Source organism: Eublepharis macularius, chromosome 3 (genome assembly GCF_028583425.1).
Source record: "Eublepharis macularius isolate TG4126 chromosome 3, MPM_Emac_v1.0, whole genome shotgun sequence".
Taxonomy (NCBI): domain Eukaryota; kingdom Metazoa; phylum Chordata; class Lepidosauria; order Squamata; family Eublepharidae; genus Eublepharis; species Eublepharis macularius.
In genome coordinates this window covers 164,920,740-164,942,676 of record NC_072792.1, presented here as the reverse complement: position 1 = coordinate 164,942,676, position 21,937 = coordinate 164,920,740, and the positions used below count along the sequence as shown (strand labels likewise).

Here is a 21,937-nt window from a genome sequence, read left to right as displayed (position 1 = left end):
CGGGAGGGCAGCTACTGGCCTCTGTGAAACACCCACTCTTTGACGACTGGCAGCACGCTTTGGGGGGCTCTCTGCTTCACTTCTTTCTAAGCCTTTCACTCCCTAAATAGTGGGTGACTTTGGAGGAGCTTTCCCGCCTGGCTTTTGAGGTGCAGGGGGGGCTGCTACTGGCCTCTGTGAAACACCCACTCTCTGACGACTGGCAGCACGCTTTGGGGGGCTCTCAGCTTGACTTCTTTCAATGCCTCTCCAGAGTGTCTTTTGCGGTGCATTCTTCCCTCTCTTCTGGGGTCCAGCTGGGTGCCACTTGGCTCTGCCCTACGCTGCTCCAAGCTTTTGGGGCTCTTTCACTCCCTCCCATGCCTTCCATTCCAGCAAGAGGCCTTTGAATTGCTGCATGATCTCCTGTTGCGGAGTTGGCTTTCACTCAAGTACATCCATTCATTTCCCATCATGGGGAGTTGGTCTCCCTGCCCCCAGGGAGGGCATCTGTTGTTGATGCAGCCCCATGTAGGTGGGTTTTGTGGGCAGCCACCTCTCCTGGACAGGAGCACAAGTCTCCCTCCTTCCACCAAGGACAGGTAAGGGTCAGTCAGAATAGGGGAGGGGAAGTTGTTGTTTGTCTAACAGTGCAATCCTAAGGAGAGTTACTCCAGTCTAAGCTCATTGAAGTCAATGGGCTTAGACTGGAGTAACTCTCCTTAAGATTGCACTGTACGTCTTTGGAAAAGTAATAATTGAAGAGTGTTACATGAAAACCTTTGGGCGGGAAAGTCTAAAGTGAAAATCTGTGGGAAAAACAAGGCCTACTGAATCGAACCAGTTCTCGAACCAGTTCTCAAACCGGGCCAGTCCGTTTAAAAGTTCGTGGTCCGTGGTCCGTGGTCCATGAAAGTCCACGAACCACAAACCAGCAGTCCGTGGCCGACTCCTGGTCCTTTCCCATCTCTAGTGTAGAGGGAGGACTGTGTTCTGTGCAATTTTGGAGCTGTTAAAACAGCTGCCCCAAAGAGCCTTGGAGCCCTCATTGCAAAGAAAAGGTCAAACACTCATGATAACAACAACAAAAAAAACCCAGACAGATTAGATCTGAACTGGCAATGCCCTATCTGGAAAAAATCAATAATAGTACATAGTTCATTTGAAAACCCAGGATTTGAAAATGAAATGGAAAATTTCTCAGTGCAAACCCCTATTGGATGGTGCAGGGCCAGGCCTTGATTCGTTCTCTCTCAAAAGCCTACACACATACACACTTACTGAAAAAACAATCAAGGTTTGACAGCTGGCAAGAGTGTTGTGGTTACCAAGTAACCCCAACAATGGCCACAGAGATCTCAGTGGAAAATTATTCCTTAAAGAACAGGCATTGCTTCTGTTGTTGTTATTGTTATAGTTGTTGTTTTTATTACTATTATTAGGGGGACTGGGTTTACCCCAAAAGTATTTCTTTTAGATTTCAGATTTTTCTGCAAACCTTGGGCTTTTCTCAGGTTAGTAGAAATGTGTGTCTTGTTTGTTCAGGTTCTATATAAAAATAACAAACCTCTGTCAAACCCCTCTCCTATGTGCTTTAGCTATTCCTTGTTGGAAGAGAGCTCCAATCACTTTATTATGTTGTTTTTACATTTCTGCATTTTTTCCAGCTTGAAAATCACCATAACCATACCAAATATTCCAAATAGATCTCTACAAAGTCATTATGATACTATTTGAGTCTAATTTTCTTTCTGTTTCCCAAGCATGTAATTTGTATTGTTCAGCTATTCAGTACACAATAACACAGCCAAAAGAAATCACTGGCAACCATTACCATTGAACAGTTTCTGCTCTGAACTTCCGATGCACCTTCCCCCCACTTTTCTTTGAGGGGGGGTTGCTCACAGTTTTATAAAGGGGTGAGAATATTTCTGCACAGGGGATTGCTCTGCTGTTCTCTGAATGCATTGCCAATTGATTTTTGTCTTTTGAACAATTCTTCCAGCAAACCAAAGTATTCATACTGGGCCAAAGAATTTTTAACTTTGGCCATTTCCACACGTCCTTAAAGGAATGGCCCACTCACAGAATGCTAACGGCTTTTCTCCTTCTCTCCACACACCTCCAATATCAAAGCAGCAGCAGGCTGTTTGGTTTCTGTTTTTTCGGTGCCTTTTCTGAGAGCACGCTTTCCCACACTTTACTGTGCCACCAATACAAAGCTCATGGCCTTGGTCTGGCATATCTATGGGGTATCTATCTATTTGTACTTATAAACCCTATTACACTGTTTATTGACATTCCTTTGAAATTGATTGTATTGACTGACCCTGTGTAATCGACTTGGGTCTCAGTGAGAAAGGCAGACGATAAATAACATAAGTACAGATTTTTTTAAAAAAAATAGATCACTGAACTAGTTAGGATGCTGAGAAATCCATGAAGGGATTTGACATGCATTTTTTAAAAAGAAGTAGTAACCATTAGGGGGCCAAAATAATTATGGGTGTTGACTAGAGATGGGCATGAACAGAAAAAAAACGAACATGATATTCGTTGTTCATTGCCATCCATGAACAGGGACTCATGAGCATGGCCCTGTTCATGAACATGTTCGTGGTTGACTGTTCGTGGGGACCAGCAGGCTCTCCTCCAGCCATCATCCAAGTCAAGATCCCTACTGCACCAGTCCCAGAAACCTGACCTGAGCAGGCAGCAGGAAAGGCACCAATAATAAATAATAGCTTGGCCCCAGAGCCTGGCAGCAGCCCTGGAACTTGAAGGGGTAGATCCCTATCCCACCACACACAAAGAAAATTCAAGCTCCAATGCACTCTCTCTATCAAAATGCCAACAGCAGCTGTCTCTCCCTCTCCACTGTCTGCAAACTAAGCCAGAGCTGGGAGCCCCCCTCCCCTCTGCTCTTTGCTCCCTTGTAACAAATTTGGAGCTCCACACTTGAAAGGAAGACCTGCCTATCAAGCTAAATTGGGCTTAGATTGGGGTTTCCAGGGCAACAGCAGGAGTTCAGACAGAGTTCAGACAATCCCTGCCTAAGTTGCCAAGGGAATTGACTGCAGGTGCCAGACTGTCTGGCTTGATAAACAGCAACAAACAAGGCTTGCAACGACCACCTGTTCATTTAGAATGGGGCCTCACAAACAGCTTGTTCGCAAACAGCAGATTAGGCTGTTTGTGGCTTTTTTTGTTTGTATTGCTGTCCTTGCCCATCTCTAGAGTTGACCCTTTTCCCACATGCCATTTTATGCCCTCGTAGCTGCTCTCTGTACCATGGTGGAAAGATACCATATATTAATGCCTGCATATTTCCCTGGTGCACAACAAATAAGAATTTTGGGAAGGAGCAGGGAATTGAAATTTTGAAAACAGTACAGGGAGAAGGGGTTAATTCAGTACCCACTGTCTGAGTTGTCTCTGCTCTCATGAGTACTATTTCAATGTCCACTTGAAAAAACAAACTCAACATCACGGGAATTTCTTATGGCACAGGAGCTTCCCTCCTCCTGCTCCTGTCCTCTGGCCATCCCAGATCTGTTCCTGGGAGACAGCAGACCATCAAGAGCTGCATGAGGGGGAAAGGAGAGGTCTGCTGAAGGAAGGAGATGGTGTTGAAAGTGTGTATGGACCAAGATTGTCATTGTATATATCCTTCTCCTTCTTGGAAATTATGTTTTGTTAATGCTCGGAATCTGTATAACAAGGCAACATATGAAAGGCATACTAGCCAGTTTGGTGTAGTGGTTAAGAGCAGCACGACTCTAATCTGGAGAACCGGGTTTGATTTCCCTTTCTTCTGCTTGAAGCCAGCTGGGTGACCTTAGGTCAGTCACAGCTCTTCCAGAGCACTCTCAGCTGCAACCACCTCACAAAGTGATTGGTGTCAGGATAATAATAACACACTTTATAAACTGCTCTCAGTGTGGCATTAAGTTGTCCTGAAGGGCGGTATATAAATCGAATGTTGTTGTTGTTTCACATGGTTCAACATGAGTTGACCATAGTCTATACTGTCTTTACATTGTGGGAAGTATGGGGAACTGTAAGTATTTTATCATTGCAAAAATTGTACATCGTCTTTTCCAGACGAATGCCCCAAAGTCACACAACTTAATTGGAAGATTTTACACATCCCTAATCTTCCAATCTTCTTTGTTACTCCAGATTCTGACCTAGAACGACTCTAAGTCTCCATCTCCAAACTGGAGGTTGTCCAAGAAACAGAGTGTGACATTGTCAATCTCTTTGACTTTCTTATTTTAGTTCTGCAACTTATTTAGACAGTACATTTTTCTTGCATGTCAAGGCCAAGATGAAACGGTTGCTTATTAGGTTTGCTCAAAAGAGACCTTATTATCTGAGTCCTGTCTAGACTGAAGTTCTCTTGATTTGGTTTTCAAACTTTCTTTGTGGTATATTAAACCAAACCTAATCATTGGCATTGATAAGTGACATCACTGTACTCTCTGTTGTGGGCAGTATTACAGACTGTGCCGCTACAACCTATCCATCACCCAGAGCTTCTGTAGCGAATGATCGCAACACATTTCAAAGCGTTCGGCTTAAATGCTCCATCTTAAAGGATGTGACTGCTGCTACTCTCTCCCTCTCTCCTCCCACCCTTTCTCACTCTCCATAAGTACGTCGCATGGCAGCTTCTCTATTATTCCAACAAGCTTGCTGTCAAAAGCCTGACAGACATAATATTTTAGTCTATATGGGGCTTAAATTGAACATTGCGTCACCCTGTCTAGTGACATCTATTATGATTGAGATTGTAAAATATATGGAGATGCAAAGAAAAGACCACCGGCGGCTTACACAGAAATCCCGCTGGTACATTACAAAAAGAATCTTTATTTTAGGAATCTATACTGTTTTTTAAAAAATCCTAATTTATAAAGTGCCCCAGAGTTTCTTCTCTTCCCTGTCTTCAAAACGGCACGTTATCATTTGTTTTTTCAAAGTGCTGTTCTAGTGTATCCAAAAGAAACTTCGACTTTTTATCTCTCGCATTTCTGAGCAAAGAGAAAGTCTTCCCTGGAATCAAGATTCACTTATTTGTCCTGAACAAATCTCTGTCATTGTTTCTCTTTGTTCTTTTTCTTGCTGCCTCTGATGTTGCATGAATGGTTCCGCTAATTGCTAACAATGGCTTGGATCAAAGACTGCTATCCACCTCATTAACTGCGAGGGGTAATAATGACTTTGCAAATGAATATGTGCATCAGGTTGTATGTGAACATCCTTTTTTAACTGATAGCAAAAGTAGTAGGTAGTATCCTAAAGTTGAAGAAAGTTCCTTGGGCCTAAGGAGCCTTCCTTCGATTTAAGTGGTTTCTCACTTAAGCTTGAAAAAAGCCTTCATAGGCTGGAAGAAAGCTTCAAGTTTTGCTTAGGAGAATGATAGGGCACCCATACCACTCTAGGAATGCTTCATTCTTGCCCCACCAGTTTATTCTGTAAGGACTGGCTAGATATTATCCAGAAGAATCTCAAATGACTGAACATAAGCCTCATTTCAGGTAGACACATAGTACAATCCTGCCCTCTGGTCGCTTCATTCAAAGTACACTTGGGTGAACACTTATAAAGGCTGCGTGCTCACATCAACGTCTTGCTTGCCCATGCAAAACTGTTATGTCAAGAAGAGCACAAGGTGCAAGCTTTTCACCTACAATGCCGTTTTGATGGAGCAGTGCCTTCAGACAAGCAATCCCTCATGCACATTCTGAGTTAATGCAGCTGAAAAGAAACACTGTGGCGAATGCTTGAAATGTGCCATGTAAATCTGCTGTGATAACTTAATGGCCTTGGAGATTCGGAATAAGTTGTATGATTGCCACCTCCTGGGCAAGGAAGTAATCACAGCTCCTGGATCTATAAGACTCCCCACTCAATGCAGTCCTCACACAATCCCTGGAAAGAATCATATCTCCATATCTTAAAAATACTTGGGGGGGTGGGGGGCATCTATGATTCCAATAAGAACCTCCCACTGAACTGTGATGCTTAAAGCAATTTTACAGTACGGTTTATAGTATCGTATGTGAAACATACACTGCAAAGCACATCCTCAGACTTTCCCGTTATATAAATAACAACGATATTGCTTCTTGTTGTTCTTAAAGGCCACTACATGGCATGACATGATTGGATACCGGCACCATCTCCAGTGTTTGCCAGCCTGAATCACCCAAGCACTGCCCAGGGCAATACTCCCTTTCCTTAAAGCAGATACTGGTAAATGCTTGGCTCTTGACAAATGAAACACTGTCCTCTCTCTGTGGTTTGTGGAGAAACTAGCTATATTAGCAAGGCCTAGATCCAGTGAGCTATCACTGTTGGTTCAATTAAGCATATCTGGATATCAGCAGTCCATTGGGTTCAGGAGGAAGAGATGTGGTTGTGTGTTCATAGTAAGAGTACCTTGACAGTAAGAACAATTACCTATGGTGGACAGGGTCTCCCTAGCTGGATGCTGAGCAGCCGTCTATCAGGAAATTTCTAGCCTTAGTTGGCTTACATTAGGCAGAAAGTTGAACTAAATGTGCTATAGGGCACCTTCCTGATGATGATGATGATGATGGTGGTGGTGGTGATGATGATGATGATGATGATGACTGTACTTATATACCGCTCTTCTAGACAGGTCAGTGCCTCACCTAGAGCGGTGAACAAGTTAGTGTTATTATTATCCCCACATATATAACCATCTGTTAGACTTTTTGCAAGTGTCCTACACTCAGTCATGAAAGAGTTAAATTGTTATTCTGTTTGTTTAGTCAGATAGCAAGTTAGCATAGGACCACTTAGGCACCGAGTAAATGTTCCTGCCAGAGAAAATGGGAGTCTTTAGTCTTAATGAGAGAATCTAGGATTGTCTATTGGATGAGCCAGTTTATTGGGGGGCAATAGCTAGCAACATATACTAAGGTTTTATTGCTCTTTGTTCACTTCTCAGTCTGTTCTAACTATGTTTAGGTTCAGTCTAAGTTTTCCTAGCATAGCCATCAAGATGTAGTCAGCAAGGTGTTTATTATTTTTCCTACCAAATGTACCCTTTTTATCCTATTGTGTAGTAAAGTATTTTTATAGAGCTAGAACTACAGAAGTCTGTCTGCTTATTTCCACTGTGCTAATATCATACTCAGCTACTCTGCTTACTTATATATATCTCATGGCTGCTGCACCCCCAACACTATCTATCTATATATTACTGATATAACTATATATGTTTTTATGGTCTTTAACGAGGCCAGCCTCTGGATCTCGGATCTCGTAGGAGAAGTTTCAAGGAAATGTGTTAGGAGCAGAGAAGAACAGTGGAAGACTTCCTTCAACAAAGAAAGACTTTCTCTATCAGAAAAAGGCATTGCCTCAGAGGAAGTGTTTCTCTTTGAAGGAAGGCTTTGCAGAAGAGAATAGTTGGATCCCACTTAGAGGAAGGGAGTCATAGGATCAAACTCAGTAGATTTTGTTATGGTTCCTCCAATAGTAGTTATGTTATGGTTCCTCCAATAGTAGTCCTGGGACAGCTTTCTAAGGCAGAGCTTAGAGGTTATGTCATGGATGCCATGACAACTATGGTGTTTTCTCAGAATGACAAGAGGTGTACTCATGTGGCAGGACAGACATGCAGGTCCATGATGTTTGTGGGGCAAGATTTTAGTGATGCTGTTAGGGAGGAGAAGTGTGGCACCATTGTCATGGATAGATCCAGGGCTTTTTTTCAGCTGGAACGTGGTGGAACAGAGTTCCAGAACCTCTTGAAAATGGTCACATGGCTGGTGGCCCCGCCCCCTGATCTCCAGACTGGGGAGTTTAGATTGCCCTCCATGCCGCTAGCTGTCCTAGAAGCCATGTTTTTGAGGTCTCAGTGGCACTCCTGGGGGATGGGGAGGGCAGAAAAGAAACGGCCCTTACTTGTGTACCCCATGGAATCCATATCAGTAAAAATATTGTCTCAGTAAAATAGTTCCTAATTCATGGCAGTCTGTGTTACTTTATACCCCCCACCCCATCCTATGAGAAGTGTTTTCATGGAAATGAAATGAAAATCCAGCTTTCAGTACAGAAAATAATGTATGCAGCACACAGAAAGCCAGCTTGGATATCTACCATATGTCAAATGAGCTTAAGGATCAAAAGGCTACCTAAAAACTGAGCAGGCTTTAAAAAGGTTAAAGGGAATATCTTACTGAGTGAATGAATGAAAGGTTTGGGCTTAAGCCAGCATAAGTGTCTCCTCTACAAGCTGCATTGAAATAAATAAAAACTACAGAAGAACTACAGAATGTTTAAATTATTGCCTGCAAAATGACTCATGCAAAATTCTTCCCCCCCCCCTAATAAAACTTGCATAAAAGAAATTCCTAATTCTCCTTCACTAGATAGAGGATTCCCTATCTATCTTAGGAGGTAGCCCCTCAAATTTCGAAGAGTGATGCAATTTCAGTCTATTAAACTTTTCATCTAATTCCTGGTCAGCAATGAGATATAAAGATCAGTGAATGTTATTTTCAGGAACATCCTTTGTTTATAGAGATGCTGATTATGGGATAGCAAGGGGATGAAGAAACCTAAACTCTTAACTAGAGATGGGCACGATCCGCATTGCGATAAAAAAAACCCCACGATAATGGCAATCGTGCGATCGGGACCCGGAGGATCATGCTCGGCCACGGCCAACGATGCAGTGATCGGGGGGGGGGGCTGGATCGGGGCTTGATCAGGGCGATCGTGCTCAGATCGGGAAGTCAGACACTCAGGCGCCAGCAATCTATTCCCCTGGCAACAGAGCTAGGGGAATGCCTGAGCTGTGTTTGCCCTCCTTCTGTTGCCCTGGAAACCTGAATGGAAGCCCAGCTTTTCTTGATCAGCAGGGCTTCCTTCCAACCACGGAGCAGCAAAGCAGTCACCAGTTGGAAGAAGACAGCCAGGGGAGGGAGGGGGAAGGGGGTGTTCTGTAGCCATGGGCACTCCAATCTCATCCCTGCAAACCCTGATAGGCAGCTCTGACGGCCAAACACAGTCCAGACCCCCCTGCCCCCTGAGGGGAGGCGGCTCATCGCCGTCTCCCCGTGCCAGCTGGGCCCGGTGGCCGCCACCAGCACCCACCCTCCCACATAGCTGGGAATAGCAGCATGCCCCGCTTTGGCCTCGATGATCCACGATCCACGATCCATGGCGTAGGAACAGGAGATGATCGGTGTGGATCGTTTATTGGGGATCGTCGCCAGCACCGATCCACGATCAGCTGGATCATTAATTTATTTTGGATCGTGCCCATCTCTACTCTTAACAACTTTCCCTTTTCTGTAATGCTTATTAAGAGGAGACAAGATTCCACCAGGCTTTTAAGGTTATGAGCCCCCCACATCACACTGTTAGCAGCAGGGGGTGGGTGAAATGGTGAGATGGCATCATAGGACCAGTGGTTGGAATGTTGGGCATGGGAAGACCCAAATTTAAATCCCCATTTTCCATGAACTGTGCATATGTCATTTTCTCTCTGCATCTGATCTCAAAAGGTTGTTGTGAGGATAACATGGAAGAGGGAAGAATCATTTATGCTGGACTGAGCTCCTTAGAGGAAGGGGAGGATTTAAAAAACATAATAAATGGCATGCTTTGAGCATTCAAAATGACAAGGAGGTCTTTGTTCTTAGCAGCATGTCTTCTGTTTATCATAGCTAATTCCCATATCAGAACAAGGAATGTTTCCCATCTAGATTACTGATGTAGATTTACTTGTGTTGACAATTCTTCGGCAGGGCCTACTTTCATTACTTCCACCTATTTTGTAACTACATAACTCATCTCAGAGCCAATTCAGTGTAGTGGTTAAGAGTGGCAGGAGTCAGGACTCTAATATAGAGAACCAGGTTTGATCCCCCACTCCTCCACTTGAAGCCAACTGGGTGACCTTGAGTCAGTCACAGCTCTCTCAGAACTATCACAGGGCCAAACTACAAGTGATGAATGACACAGATTGGACACTTGTCAGCTTCCCTCAAGTTTTGATGGGAATGTAGGCATCCTGGTCTTGCAGCTTGGCTCTCTGACTGCTGTCCAATGGACTTTCCAACTGTCACCTGTCCAACATTCTGCCAAGCTGCCTACATTTCCCATCAAAACTTGAGGGAAGCTGACAAGTGTCCAACCTGTGTCATTCATCACTTGTAGTTTGGCCCTCAGCCCCATCCACCTCATAGGGTGTTTGTTGTGAGGATAATAATTGGGAAATTCTGATACCGTACAGAGGGGGAAGATAATGATTCCAAAAGAAAGAATCACAAGGGAGAAGCTAAACCAAAATGGGGATTTTCAAGATGAATCAGCAGTGACAAAAATTTCACAATCAGTCTTAGTTAGCATTCTGTTTATTCTCAGACCAAATGGTCATTCTCAAAAGGAGGATTCTTGGATGCAGGCATTTAAATGGAACAGTCTCCTCATATGCTTCAAAATGCATTTAGGTTATAGTGGTGACTATGAATGCAGCTCTAAGCAGAGCTTCATCCTTCTAAGCCCAAAAAACTCTAGGATTGCGCTGTATATATCCAAGCAATATTAGGATCTCTTCTGGGTTAAGTTTTCAGGTGGGTAGCCATGTTGGTCTACACTAGAAGAGCAAGATTCGAGAGTCTAGTAGCACCTTAAAGACCAATGAGATTTTCCAAAATAGAAGCTTTCAAGAGTCAAAGCTCCCTTTGTCAGATACTTTCAGGTAAAGAGTTTTGACTCTCAAAAGTTTACACCATGGAAATGTTGTTAGTCTTAGGGTGCTACTGGACTCAAATCGTACTCTCCACTCTGGTTTAATTAACACAAGGACAAGGATATGCGTACCATAATGCATTCAATCTCTTTTTCTTTTAGGTCCACCTGGGCCTCCTGGAGTCGTGATTGTTGAAGAAATCACTGAAACCACAGCAACACTTTCTTGGACTCCTGGGGCAGACAATCACAGCCCCATCACGTCCTACAACCTGCAGGCACGAAGTCCGTTTTCCCTCGGCTGGCAGACTGTGAAAACGGGTGAGAGGACATTTTAATGTCATTTCTTTAATGCCCAATCTCTTAATTGATAGGCATCAAACAGTGTTGCTGCATTGAAAATTACTGGGCTTTAGGCTGGAGTCGTTTTGCACAGGATTGCGCTGTTGGAAAGGGAAACGGCACGTTCAAAACACGCTTGAAAATGTTGTCAGAACTATATCAATACCGCATGGTTTGGAGCAAGAACCAGTAAAGCAGAACTGAAAGCTACTGGTTAAATCATGTGTGTTGAGGTTGCTTCTTCACAGGGTGCAGGAAAGTTCTTCTGCTGCAGCAGCATCAAGCTGCGTGGAAGCAGATGAAAAGGGTGCCCTCATCCCCGGTCTCTGCTTGCTGGTGTTTCTGACCCCACCGCTTCCCCTGCCCCTTTTCCAATTTTGAGTCAGCATAAAAGCGTTGATGTGATAACAGTTGCACATTGATGTGATAACAGTTGCACATTGATATGATAACAGTTGCACAGTTTCACCTCCATTTCCAGTTCCCAGCTGAGCTGGGGAGAAATACTGTTAATGGGTTAAAAGTAGGGAAGAACCTACATGGGTGCTCCACCCTCAACCACCCTGCAGTTTGTCCTTTGACCCAGAGAAATGGAGGTTTTCCTTTGATCCAGTTCAAAGGAGAAAGCCCTGGAGGTGCACAGGGAGCATGATGACATGAGGAAACCCCCAGCCCCCAAATGCTGGGACGTGCTGCTTTCCATCTGAGGACAATACCTGGTGTGGAAGCCACCAAAAATGCCTTTTTGTTTCACTTCTTGCTCCTAATTGGGACTGCAGAAATAACCAGGAAGTGGGGGGGTTGAACTCTTGCCAGGTCACAAGGCATTGCTGTATTCGGCTTAATTTACCACATGATGGTGCTATCCTGATGTATGTTGTCCCTCTTGATTTATAACTCTGCCATTGTTTCTCCCCACAAGGTCTGGAGTTGTTTCCCTTGATTTCAGGTTAGCAGATTTGGAGGAAATGGTGCATAGATTGTATACTTTAATAAGTTACCCCCTTTGCTCTGATTCACAGTTCCAGAAAACATCAGTGGTGACTTGGAGTCTGCGATGGCTGTCGATCTGAACCCTTGGGTGGAATATGAATTCAGAGTCGTAGCCACTAACAAAATTGGGACTGGAGATCCAAGTGCACCTTCTAGAGTCATCAGGACCAAGGAGGCAGGTAGGGTCCCTGGTTATTTATTTATTTTTGTTATTTATAGTCCTGTAACTCAGTGCAATCAATAGAATGCTACATCCAATAAGCAATGTAATAAGATTAGGAATGACAGAATGTTGAAATAGAACTGTAGTCTAAATACAGCAAGAGAATTAAAATTTTATTTATTTGTTTATTTGTTTATGTTACTATGTCATTTAGAGTCCACCTTTATCACTGAGACTTAAGGTGGATTACATAATGTGAGATTAGTACAGTCAGTTTCAAGGGCATTGTCAATTCTAGGGATGGCAGTCCATGACAGATAGACCCCCAAACCCCTCACAGCAAGCACTCCAGTGCATTGGTTGAAAGGATTTTTATTTAGAGATTCATTAAGTTCATGAGTACATCCATAGATGGGAAAGTTGGCAGAAATGATTATACAGGCAAAGGCACTATTGATACAGTGCCTTTACATTGATATAGTGCACTTTACATAGGGCTCCCCTTGAAATTAAGTCGGAGACTCTAGTTGGTATAAAATGCAGCACCTCAGTTATTATCATGAGCTACGTGGAGCATACATATTGTTACCATTCTGTAGTTACTCCATTGGCCACGTATCAGTTGCTGGCATGGGTGTGTGCACACATGACAGACATTTCAATAAACAATGCCATAGGGTATATAAAAGTGAATTTGCATAGACAGAACATTGGCAGAAATCCAATAGAGCATTAAAGAGGCCATGAAGGGTTTTGTATGTGATAGCTCAACAAGCGGGCTCAGCAACTGATAGGTGGCCAATGGAGTAATTACAGAATGGTAGCAATATGTATGCTCCACCTGGCTCCTGGTAATAACTGAGGTGCTGCATTTTATACCAGCTAGAGTCTCCGGGTTGATTTCAAGGGGAGCCCTATGTAAAGTGCACTACAGTAGTCTAGTCTCAGTGTTACTGTGGCCTAGATCCAGGTGGCCAGATAAGCTGAGAAGGCAGAGGGCCATCTTCTGGGCTAAAGTGAGCTGGAAAAAGCAGCTGCATTAACTTTCTTCTTCAGTAGTAATACTGGATCCAGTATAACCCCTAGTCTTTTAACCAAGTCACCAAGGGTCAGCTGAACCCCATCAAAAGTGGGAAGCACAATGTCATTTAAAACCGCAGGCTTCATAACCACTATTACTTCCATCTTGCCTGTATTCAGTTTCAATTTGTGCATTTTCAGCCCCTTAATCACAGCAGACATACAATGGCTCCAAACATCTTCCTCAAAACAAGACCTCCCCTAAAACACTCAGAGCAAAAGATTAAGTCCAAGGTGCATCCTCTTTCATGATCCCATCATGATCTGACAGAAGCCCAGGGCAGCTGAAGAAACTCAGCATGAATGTTGAAGTCACCCAGTAAAATCATTCTAGGCCATATCTGAGAGCACCTCTGCCAGCTCACAGAGCCTTAGACTAAGGAGCAGGCAATCTATGCCACCCAGGGTTGCCAGGCACAGCCTTGCAACCAGCAGGAGACTGGAGGGCAGGGATATGGGGGGGCACCTTCAGTGATGGTATGATGTCACTAACGGGGAGAACCTGGAAGTGACATCACACCTCTCTAGAATTCCTAAAGTGAACTGATGTCACTTTCAAGTTTTACTCAGAAGCGACATCACACTGTCAGCATACTGGCCATTTTTAAAAATTATTTTCTCCTGCCACCACTAGTGGCAGGGTATCCCCCAACTCCAGCAGGGGCTTGGTAGCCCTAATGCCAGCTATAGTTTATTCTAGAAATCTGCAAAAATGGAAGAACTTGTAGAGGTTAATAGCCACCCCTCCTCCTTCGCCTCTAGGGTAAGGTTCTAAGTCTGTGTTTGAAGGATACACCTTTCAGTAATATTTGGTACAGACTCTGGTACGACTCTCTGTCCTTGTTGGCTCCTTTCCTAGGTGGGTCTACTCAAGGACTTCCTGGGAAACCAGTTCTCTCGTTGGCTTTTAATATGTTGTTGCTCAGTAAATTTATATTGGATTTTAACAGTTTCATTCAATTAGCATTGCTTTGCTTCCTAGACAATGCTGACCTGGTTAATTAACATTCAGTACTATTCTCGCAGGCTTGCTTGTCATAGAAAAGTAGGAACAAGGCCTTGAATGTTATTCATTTGTTCCATTGTTATCCTGCCCTTTCTTCAGAGAGCTCAGATACATGATTCCTCATCCATTTTATCCTTACAACAAGCCTGTGAGGGGGTTGCAACTGGAGGAAGACACACGGTCCATGGGGGGCTTTTCTGGAGACATCATGATGTAACCACTGACTTGTTGACATCACTTACAGCATGATCCAAAAATGATATCACTGTGTCACTGGAGATGCTCTAGCACTCACCAAAACTATGGTTGAACCATAGAGTTTTGTGTGAGAGCTAGAATGTTGCCTAACATGATGATGCCACTTCTGGGTCAAGCCAAAAGTTACGTAATGGCATAGAGACAATGCCGATCGCCTCTTCATTTCCCCCACCATTTTCCCTCTGATACTCAGCTGAACAATGGTGGGGAGGGCTGATGGGGGACAGGAAACTTGGCAAGTCTTGAGTTAGATGAACCTATTGCTACTTTCAGACAGCCTTTTTGAAACGTTTTGACCTCTTCACAGCTGAGCATTATTCAAAGCATTTCACATGCAATTCATTCTGAATCGCTTTCCTACTGCATTTCTGTTCTTATACGTGTTTTTTGAAACCCCTGTTGCTCCAAAGTTTTCAGAGCCACCGCTGCCTGTCGTTTGAAACCCTATTGCATGTTTAAAACCACTGTCCCCTTTCTGCATTCTCTGTGTGGGCATCATCTCCTAGCAACAACTTAGCTGCAGGGGTTACTTTGCCTCACAAACTACCCTGGGTCTTTGGCAATGCATTCCTTTTAAGGGGGAGCTCCCCCTTTCCTTCCCCCTTCTTTTAAATGCTTTCTGAAATCTCTCTTCTGACCTCACTTCCAAGAAAGATGACGGTGCAACAGAACAAAATGGTATGAAAGTAGTCTAAGGAGTCAGGCTCAAGTCAGAAAAAGCAGATGAAAAAGGAGAAGGAGCAGAAAGAGATAAAAGAGAAGCGAAGGGAAAGGCCAGTTTGGTGTAGTGCAGCAGTACTCTGATCTGGAGAACCAGGTTTGATTCTCCACTCCTTCACTTGAAGCCAGCTGGGAGACCTTGGGTCAGGCAGAGCTTCTCAGAGCTCTCTCAGCCCCACCCATCACAGGGTGATTGTCATGAGGATAATAATAACACACTTTGTAAACCTCTCTGAGTGGGTGTTAAGTTGTCCTGAAGGGTGGTGTATAAATCAAACGTTGTTGTTAAAATAAATTCATTACAAAAATTAGGAGTTTCCATATTAGAAGTTGGTGTTAAAGATAGATTCTGAGTCTGTAGTGGTTGAAGAGGGCTCCTATACTACCCCTGTTTGTTCTCAGGGACAGTTAACCAGCCCTGGAAAAGGCATGGCAATGGCTCCGCTCCCAATCCTGACACAGCTGCAAGATGGCTGCGGGTGAAGCTCTGCCTCCTACTCCTAGAAGTACTTTGTCCCTCACTGGCAACCTGCTCCGAAACAGGAGCTGCAGGACCCCTGCCAGAAGAGGGCAAGCCGCTGCCAGAGGCAATGCAGCAAAGCAGACACTATCACTTCCGCTGTGTCCACATTGCCTGCAGCGTGGCTGAAACAGCAGCCCCAGCCCCCAGCTTCACTGTGGTGGCACCAGCCAGGGCTCATGGGCAGGCCATAGCTGCTAGAGGTAGAGGGAGGCAGGCAAGAGTAATACTGGACAAGAAGGCAACGGGGCTGGTTGAAGATGAATCGCAACAGCCAGAGGCAGCAGCTGGGGATCATTCAAACCCAGGCCGAATCCACACTTCTCAAGTTTTCCGCTTTTTACCCGCCCATTATTCGTTTCTCAGAGGGCTGTTCGCATACTCTTACCTCAATCCCGCCATTCTCTCACGTCTTTTGTGTTACGCCTCAGATGAATTTGTCATGCATTCAAACGCTTCACTTGCGCAGTTCTCATCATGGATGTGGACAAATAGAAACGTTTCACAAGGAGACCGCCCCCTTCAAACCACCCCACTTCCATGTTTGCAGCCTTTCCGGAACACCATCCCTCTTCGCCATGCAATTATTAAGCTTTTCCACTCTTTCCGCAGTGTGCCTGCCTGCCCGCTCTTTTCCTTTTTTTTTTTTAAAGAGGACTTCCCCAGCATTGTTGCACAATCCCGGCCATAAATCTTAATCGGGGTGCTCCAAAATCTCCGTAGAGACATCAAGGTGTGGTATTATTTCCATTTCCGTGTCATTTTTAGGATGCCGAACAGGTGGAAATATCGGTGGCTGTTAAAAAAAATTTTTTTTAACTGTTGAAATTACCATTATAGTGGAAATCCGTCATTCTAACATTACATTCAAGCATCAAATAATTAGTCTGCCAATTTAGAGAGTTTGGATCACACCCACCTTAAATATCTCTTCAAATTAGCCTGCCAGAATAATGGTCCGATGGATTTCAAAGAAGAAGACATAGAATAACATTATCCAATCACAGGCATCATAGGGGTGTGGCCTCGCCATAGCAATTTAGCAAAAAAAAAACGCTATAGCGGAAATCTAATGAAAAAATGGGGGGGGGGAAATGAACATGATGTCGTCATTGGCGACATTGGATCTAAACCCACCCCGTATTGCACGATTCTACCAGGGATGTGGATGAAGTATAGCGCGAGGCAGCAGCAGTAAGAGGAGGGATGTGAACACAGACTGGGACATTGCGGGATAGAATCCAGCGCGATTAATGCACATGAAATGCGGAAGGTAGGGAAGTGTGGATTCAGCCCCAGTCTCATCTCACACACACACAAACAAACACACCACCCATTGCCACAAGCCTAGACAGCATCAGCACCACATCAAACCTGGGTTCTGTGGCTCTTTGGCCTAGAAAAGAAATAACACTGTAAATGAACTGACAAAGACTGACTACTGTATGAACTGCATTGGTTCTAGATGTAACATTGTATTGTATTTTGTACTCTCCCTGAGAAAGTTGTACAAGTTTGGGATAACTATTTGGGGCTCTTTTACTGCATTGTGTAAAAAATATTAGTGCTGTAACAATATTGTATATAGGAAACTTGTTAGCGTAAATTTGGAATTGTAGCTTTTTGCACTTGCACTTTATGTTTCTAGTCACTATTAAATTATCTAATATTTCCTATACTTTTTTGTCTTGAGCTTCACAGGACCTTGTGTCCCTGTGTGTTGCAGTGGGGATAATAATAATAACATACTTTGTAAACCGCTCTGAGTGGGTGTTAAGTCATCTTGAAGGGCAGTATATAAAGTAAATGTTATTATTATTGTTATTATTCTTAAGTTCAGTCCCTGGAGTCTCCAATTCAGATAGCAAAGACATTTCTCCTCACAGAGCTGCTTCGTCTGAGCAGACAATTTCGGGTGAGACTATCTGACTCCAAATGAGGCAGCTGAATATATTCATGATTAATAATAGTTAAATGCCACCAAGTCGTAACCAGCCACTCATGTGCAAGAGACAGGGAGAAACGGGCTGATTCCGCACACGTTGGATAATGCACTTTCAATGCACTTTATCAATTGTTTGAGGTGGATTTTTTGTTCCGCACACAAAGAAATCCATTCCAAATGATCTATAAAGAGGATTGGAAGTGCATTATCCAATGTGTGCAGAATCACCAGCGGTGTGCCATTGCCTTCCTCTGCATAGCAACCATTGTCTTCCTTGGTGGCCTTCCATCCAAGTACTATACAGAGCCAACCCTGCTTAGCTTCCAATCTCTGAAAAGCTCAGACAAGTCAAGGCTGTTCAAGCTGCTGTGCACAGTCATAGCAGAGGTGAGACTTCTGGGCTTGCTGACTGCCTTCTTAGCTACAACACCCGCCCTTGAGCAAAGCCCGTTGCCCTGGTCCACATCAATTTTTGCAGCTGTTGGCAGATGCCATGTAACTGGGTCAAGACTCTTTGGGATCGAGCCAGGGCTGTGGCTGGAAAAAGCAGCATCTGGAAGGGACACAGAGCTGCGTTCTCTGCTTTGCTTTTCCACAAAGGCAATCTGCCGCACACTTTGCTCCATTACAGTCTTATGGGAAAGAAGGAAAACGACATAAAAAATACATGAGTGCTTTCACTGAAAAACATGTTTGGGAAAGCATTTCCCACCCATCTTATGATTCAGGTACTTCCCCTGCAAAATAGTTTGGTCAAGACAAATGGTCTAACTACTTTGTGGGTTAGCCGAGTGGCACTAATCAAAAAGGACAGGGCACAGAGCAGGAAGCTTAGCTCAGGTGATCGGCTGCATCCCAGCGCCCGTGTTCTCCAAGAGCTCTGAAGGCATATCCTGCATTTAAAAGGGCAGCTTCATGTATTTTAATGGGACTGATGCATTTGAGGCAATGAGCAAGTCATTTTCACACCAGCTGGCTTTTAAAAATTTCATGACACAGGTTACTCTGATTTTGTGCGGGCACTTCCCTTCCCCTGTTGTTCTTGTTTAGCAGACAGAACATTTTATGATCTCGTTCCATCTTCATAATAAAAATATGTACCCAGGCAGATATTTTTTAACAGTGGAGAGGTTGCAAGGCTGGGATTCTCCTTGCTTACAGTAGTGACAACAACGGCATTCACGTGGAAGTTTTGCTTCAGTTTGGTGTCTGATCCTGAGCAGATTTTTTTTAGTAGCAATTCATCCCCTAATTGTCCACTCTCTGGCCATTTCCATATACTTTTAAAGGGACAGCCCACTCATCAAACTCTGGCAGCTTTTCCCCAGGAATCCAGACGGCTCCATTTGCAAAAGGACAGTGGGCCGCTTGGCTTCCGTTTTTTCGGTGCGCTTTTCTGGGAACACACTTTCCACGAGAATGACTTGACAGTTTTGCAGCCCAAGTGCTGTTACTGAAGCAAAGCTGAAGTGCCTTAGCTAATTGGGTTTATCTGACCCAGCTGCAGTTCTCAAGGGAAGCTGGTATGTGCTAATGCAGGGTTGACATAGCTGCAGAATAGGGTTGCTAGGTCCCCTTGCCCTCCCAGCAGCAGGGGAAACCCAGTACTCACCTGTTTTCTCTTCCAGGAAATGGTGTCATCATGCAGGCCCAGGAGCACACCTGCGCTTCTCACTGGGACAGGCCCCAAACAGGCCCATTTGGGGCCCAAATTACCCCCATGCAAAGCGCAGGAGCGCTCCTAGGGTGTCACGATGACATCACTCCAGAGAATAGATTTCTATTTATTTGTTATATTTAATGTCTGCCTTGCTATAATATTTGCTACAGTGATACGTCAATCACTTTTTAAAAATCCGAAGTTATCTGGTGCCATGGGGTGGATAACCACAGAAGGCTGAGTCAAGGTAAATGCAGGGAAAACTGTCATGTGGGTGCTTTGTTGCCATTTAGAATGCCTCACAGTGGTTGAAAAACAACAAATTGAAATTGAACCCAGACAAGGTCTAAGATTTAAGATTTCTACTGCATCCTGTGGGGACCTGGAATAGCGAGATATAGAGTTGGGTGTCATCTGCATATTGATGACATCCAACTCCATAGTTGTGAATAGGGAGCAACCCCAGTAAACCAAATAAACCCAAGTACTTTAGAGAAGAAATAAGTGGTGTGGCCTGGGCTGGGACCCTGGCTCTGTCTGCCTAGGTGAGGAACTGGCCAACCCTGCCCTCCTGCCTCCTGCTTCTGCGTGTTTTCTCCGAAGTAAATCCTATTTAATTCAGTGGAACTTATTTACCAGCCAGTCTTATGCCTGCTTACCCACTGATACAAGCCAAAATGGACTTTATTATGAATAAAACTGTTAAAAGATTCTTAGTTTGTTCTATCCAACACTGCTAGTATAAGTGTGTTTTTAGATTGATTTTTATAGCTCATGAAACTATAACCTGCAATCAGATAGTTGTGTTCTCACATTTGCATTAAAAAAAAACCTGTGAATAACTTCATAAGTGCGATAAGTAGTTCAACAAATGCTACATTAATAGGTATGTTAAGTACATTCTTGTTTGAATAACTGAAGTAACGGTTATAAAATAGGCAAACTTGCAATTAAAATGCATGACGATGGCTGTCAAAAATGTATGGTCCAAAATTCATGTGACAGTAAGTGAATGGGTCACAGACCGAGTACATTTGAAATTATTTGTTTGGGAACCAATGGGGTAGAGCATTGGAGTATAAAAGGTTTTATGGCCCCTGTGTTTATTTATGTACCATGGAGTCTGCAAACTAATATTACCTCATAGAAATGCCTCGCTTACAAGGGTGGAAATCATATCAAGATTTTATTTTTTCCCTCACACGAGAAGATCTTGTCCTGAAGGAGCACGATATGATTCAATGATCTTTTATTAATGAGGGTATTGATTCAGGCGCCCCCCCCCCGGCTTCCATGAGCATGCTATAAAATGAAAGGAATGTCTCAGCCCACAGAACAAGAATTGACCTGCTTGTTTCTTATCTCCGACATTTCAGCAAAACAATGTAATTACAAAGGAATACAAGGTTTGTAACAGTGTGCAAAAGGTGTTCAATATTATTACAACAGAGCATGTATTGAAGCTGACAATTTCCCTGAGAGAACCATTTTCATGTCAGTCATCTGCTCCAACTCTCCCTCGTTTACCCAGGACAGTCCCTGTTTCCCGGTGCCTGTCTCTCGTGTCTCCTGATGCTTAGCCTTTGGGAATGCCTTAAAGTTCTCTTAGTATGAGTTGCTGGTATTGTCATTTGCCAAAATCCAGTTGCCTCCTCAGGGCCTTTAAAGCCCTTTTCTGACATTGAACACACATAAAGCTGCATTATATTGAAGCAGACCATTAGTCCAACAAGGTCACTACTGTATTGTCGAAGGCTTTCACGGCCGGAGAACGATGGTTGTTGTGGGTTTTCCGGGCTGTATTGCCGTGGTCTTGGCATTGTAGTTCCTGACGTTTCGCCAGCAGCTGTGGCTGGCATCTTCAGAGGTGTAGCACCAAAAGACAAAGATCTCTCAGTGTCACAGTGTGGAGAAGATGTAGGTCATTTGTATCTACTCAGGAGGGGTGGGGTTGAGCTGAGTCATCCTGTAAGAGTTTCCCAGCCCTGCAGAGAAGATTAGCACATCAAGTACCAATCCATATGCAAAAGAACCTCCTCAGGATACAGTGAAGCCTCCCGCCATTAGCATTCCACACCCTGGGAAACTCTTACAGGATGACTCAGCTCAACCCCACCCCTCCTGAGTAGATAGACGTCTATTTTTCAGCTTCTGTACTTGCAAACAGAGCACAGGATTTTTGAGTGTATGTGTCCACATGTACTGAAGCTATATATGCATGGAAAAATATGCACATTGCCTGTTTGCACAAAATGGTGGCCACATATATTGGGGGGTGGGGAGAGATCACAGATAGCACATGCTCCCATTTCATAGCGCACCAAAACTGAATGTCTAGAAATGGCTTAGAAGTTAGATTTCAGGGTGTGTAGGTGGATTTGTCTGGTCTGTTATGCATATGTTTGAACACTAAAGCGCCTTTTGATATACAGCCTGCCATTGTACATGCGGATGGGCAGCTGATGACAGATTGTAAACCAATGACATTTTTCAGCATATTTCTTTTAGCCTAAAGCTGTTGTTTTTAAAAA

At 43.9% G+C, this 21,937-nt stretch overlaps 1 protein-coding gene across 1 annotated transcript in view; it reads left to right on the top strand.

Annotated features, from left to right (window-relative positions):
• The window catches only part of CNTN5 (contactin 5), a 511,103-nt gene that overhangs the window by 428,945 nt on the left and 60,221 nt on the right, over window positions 1–21,937 (top strand). Inside the window, exons 15-16 of the mRNA XM_054973696.1 lie at window positions 10,882–11,040; window positions 12,084–12,233. Of these exons, the coding sequence (XP_054829671.1) occupies window positions 10,882–11,040; window positions 12,084–12,233 (309 nt within the window). The remainder of the gene's footprint in view (window positions 1–10,881; window positions 11,041–12,083; window positions 12,234–21,937) is intronic.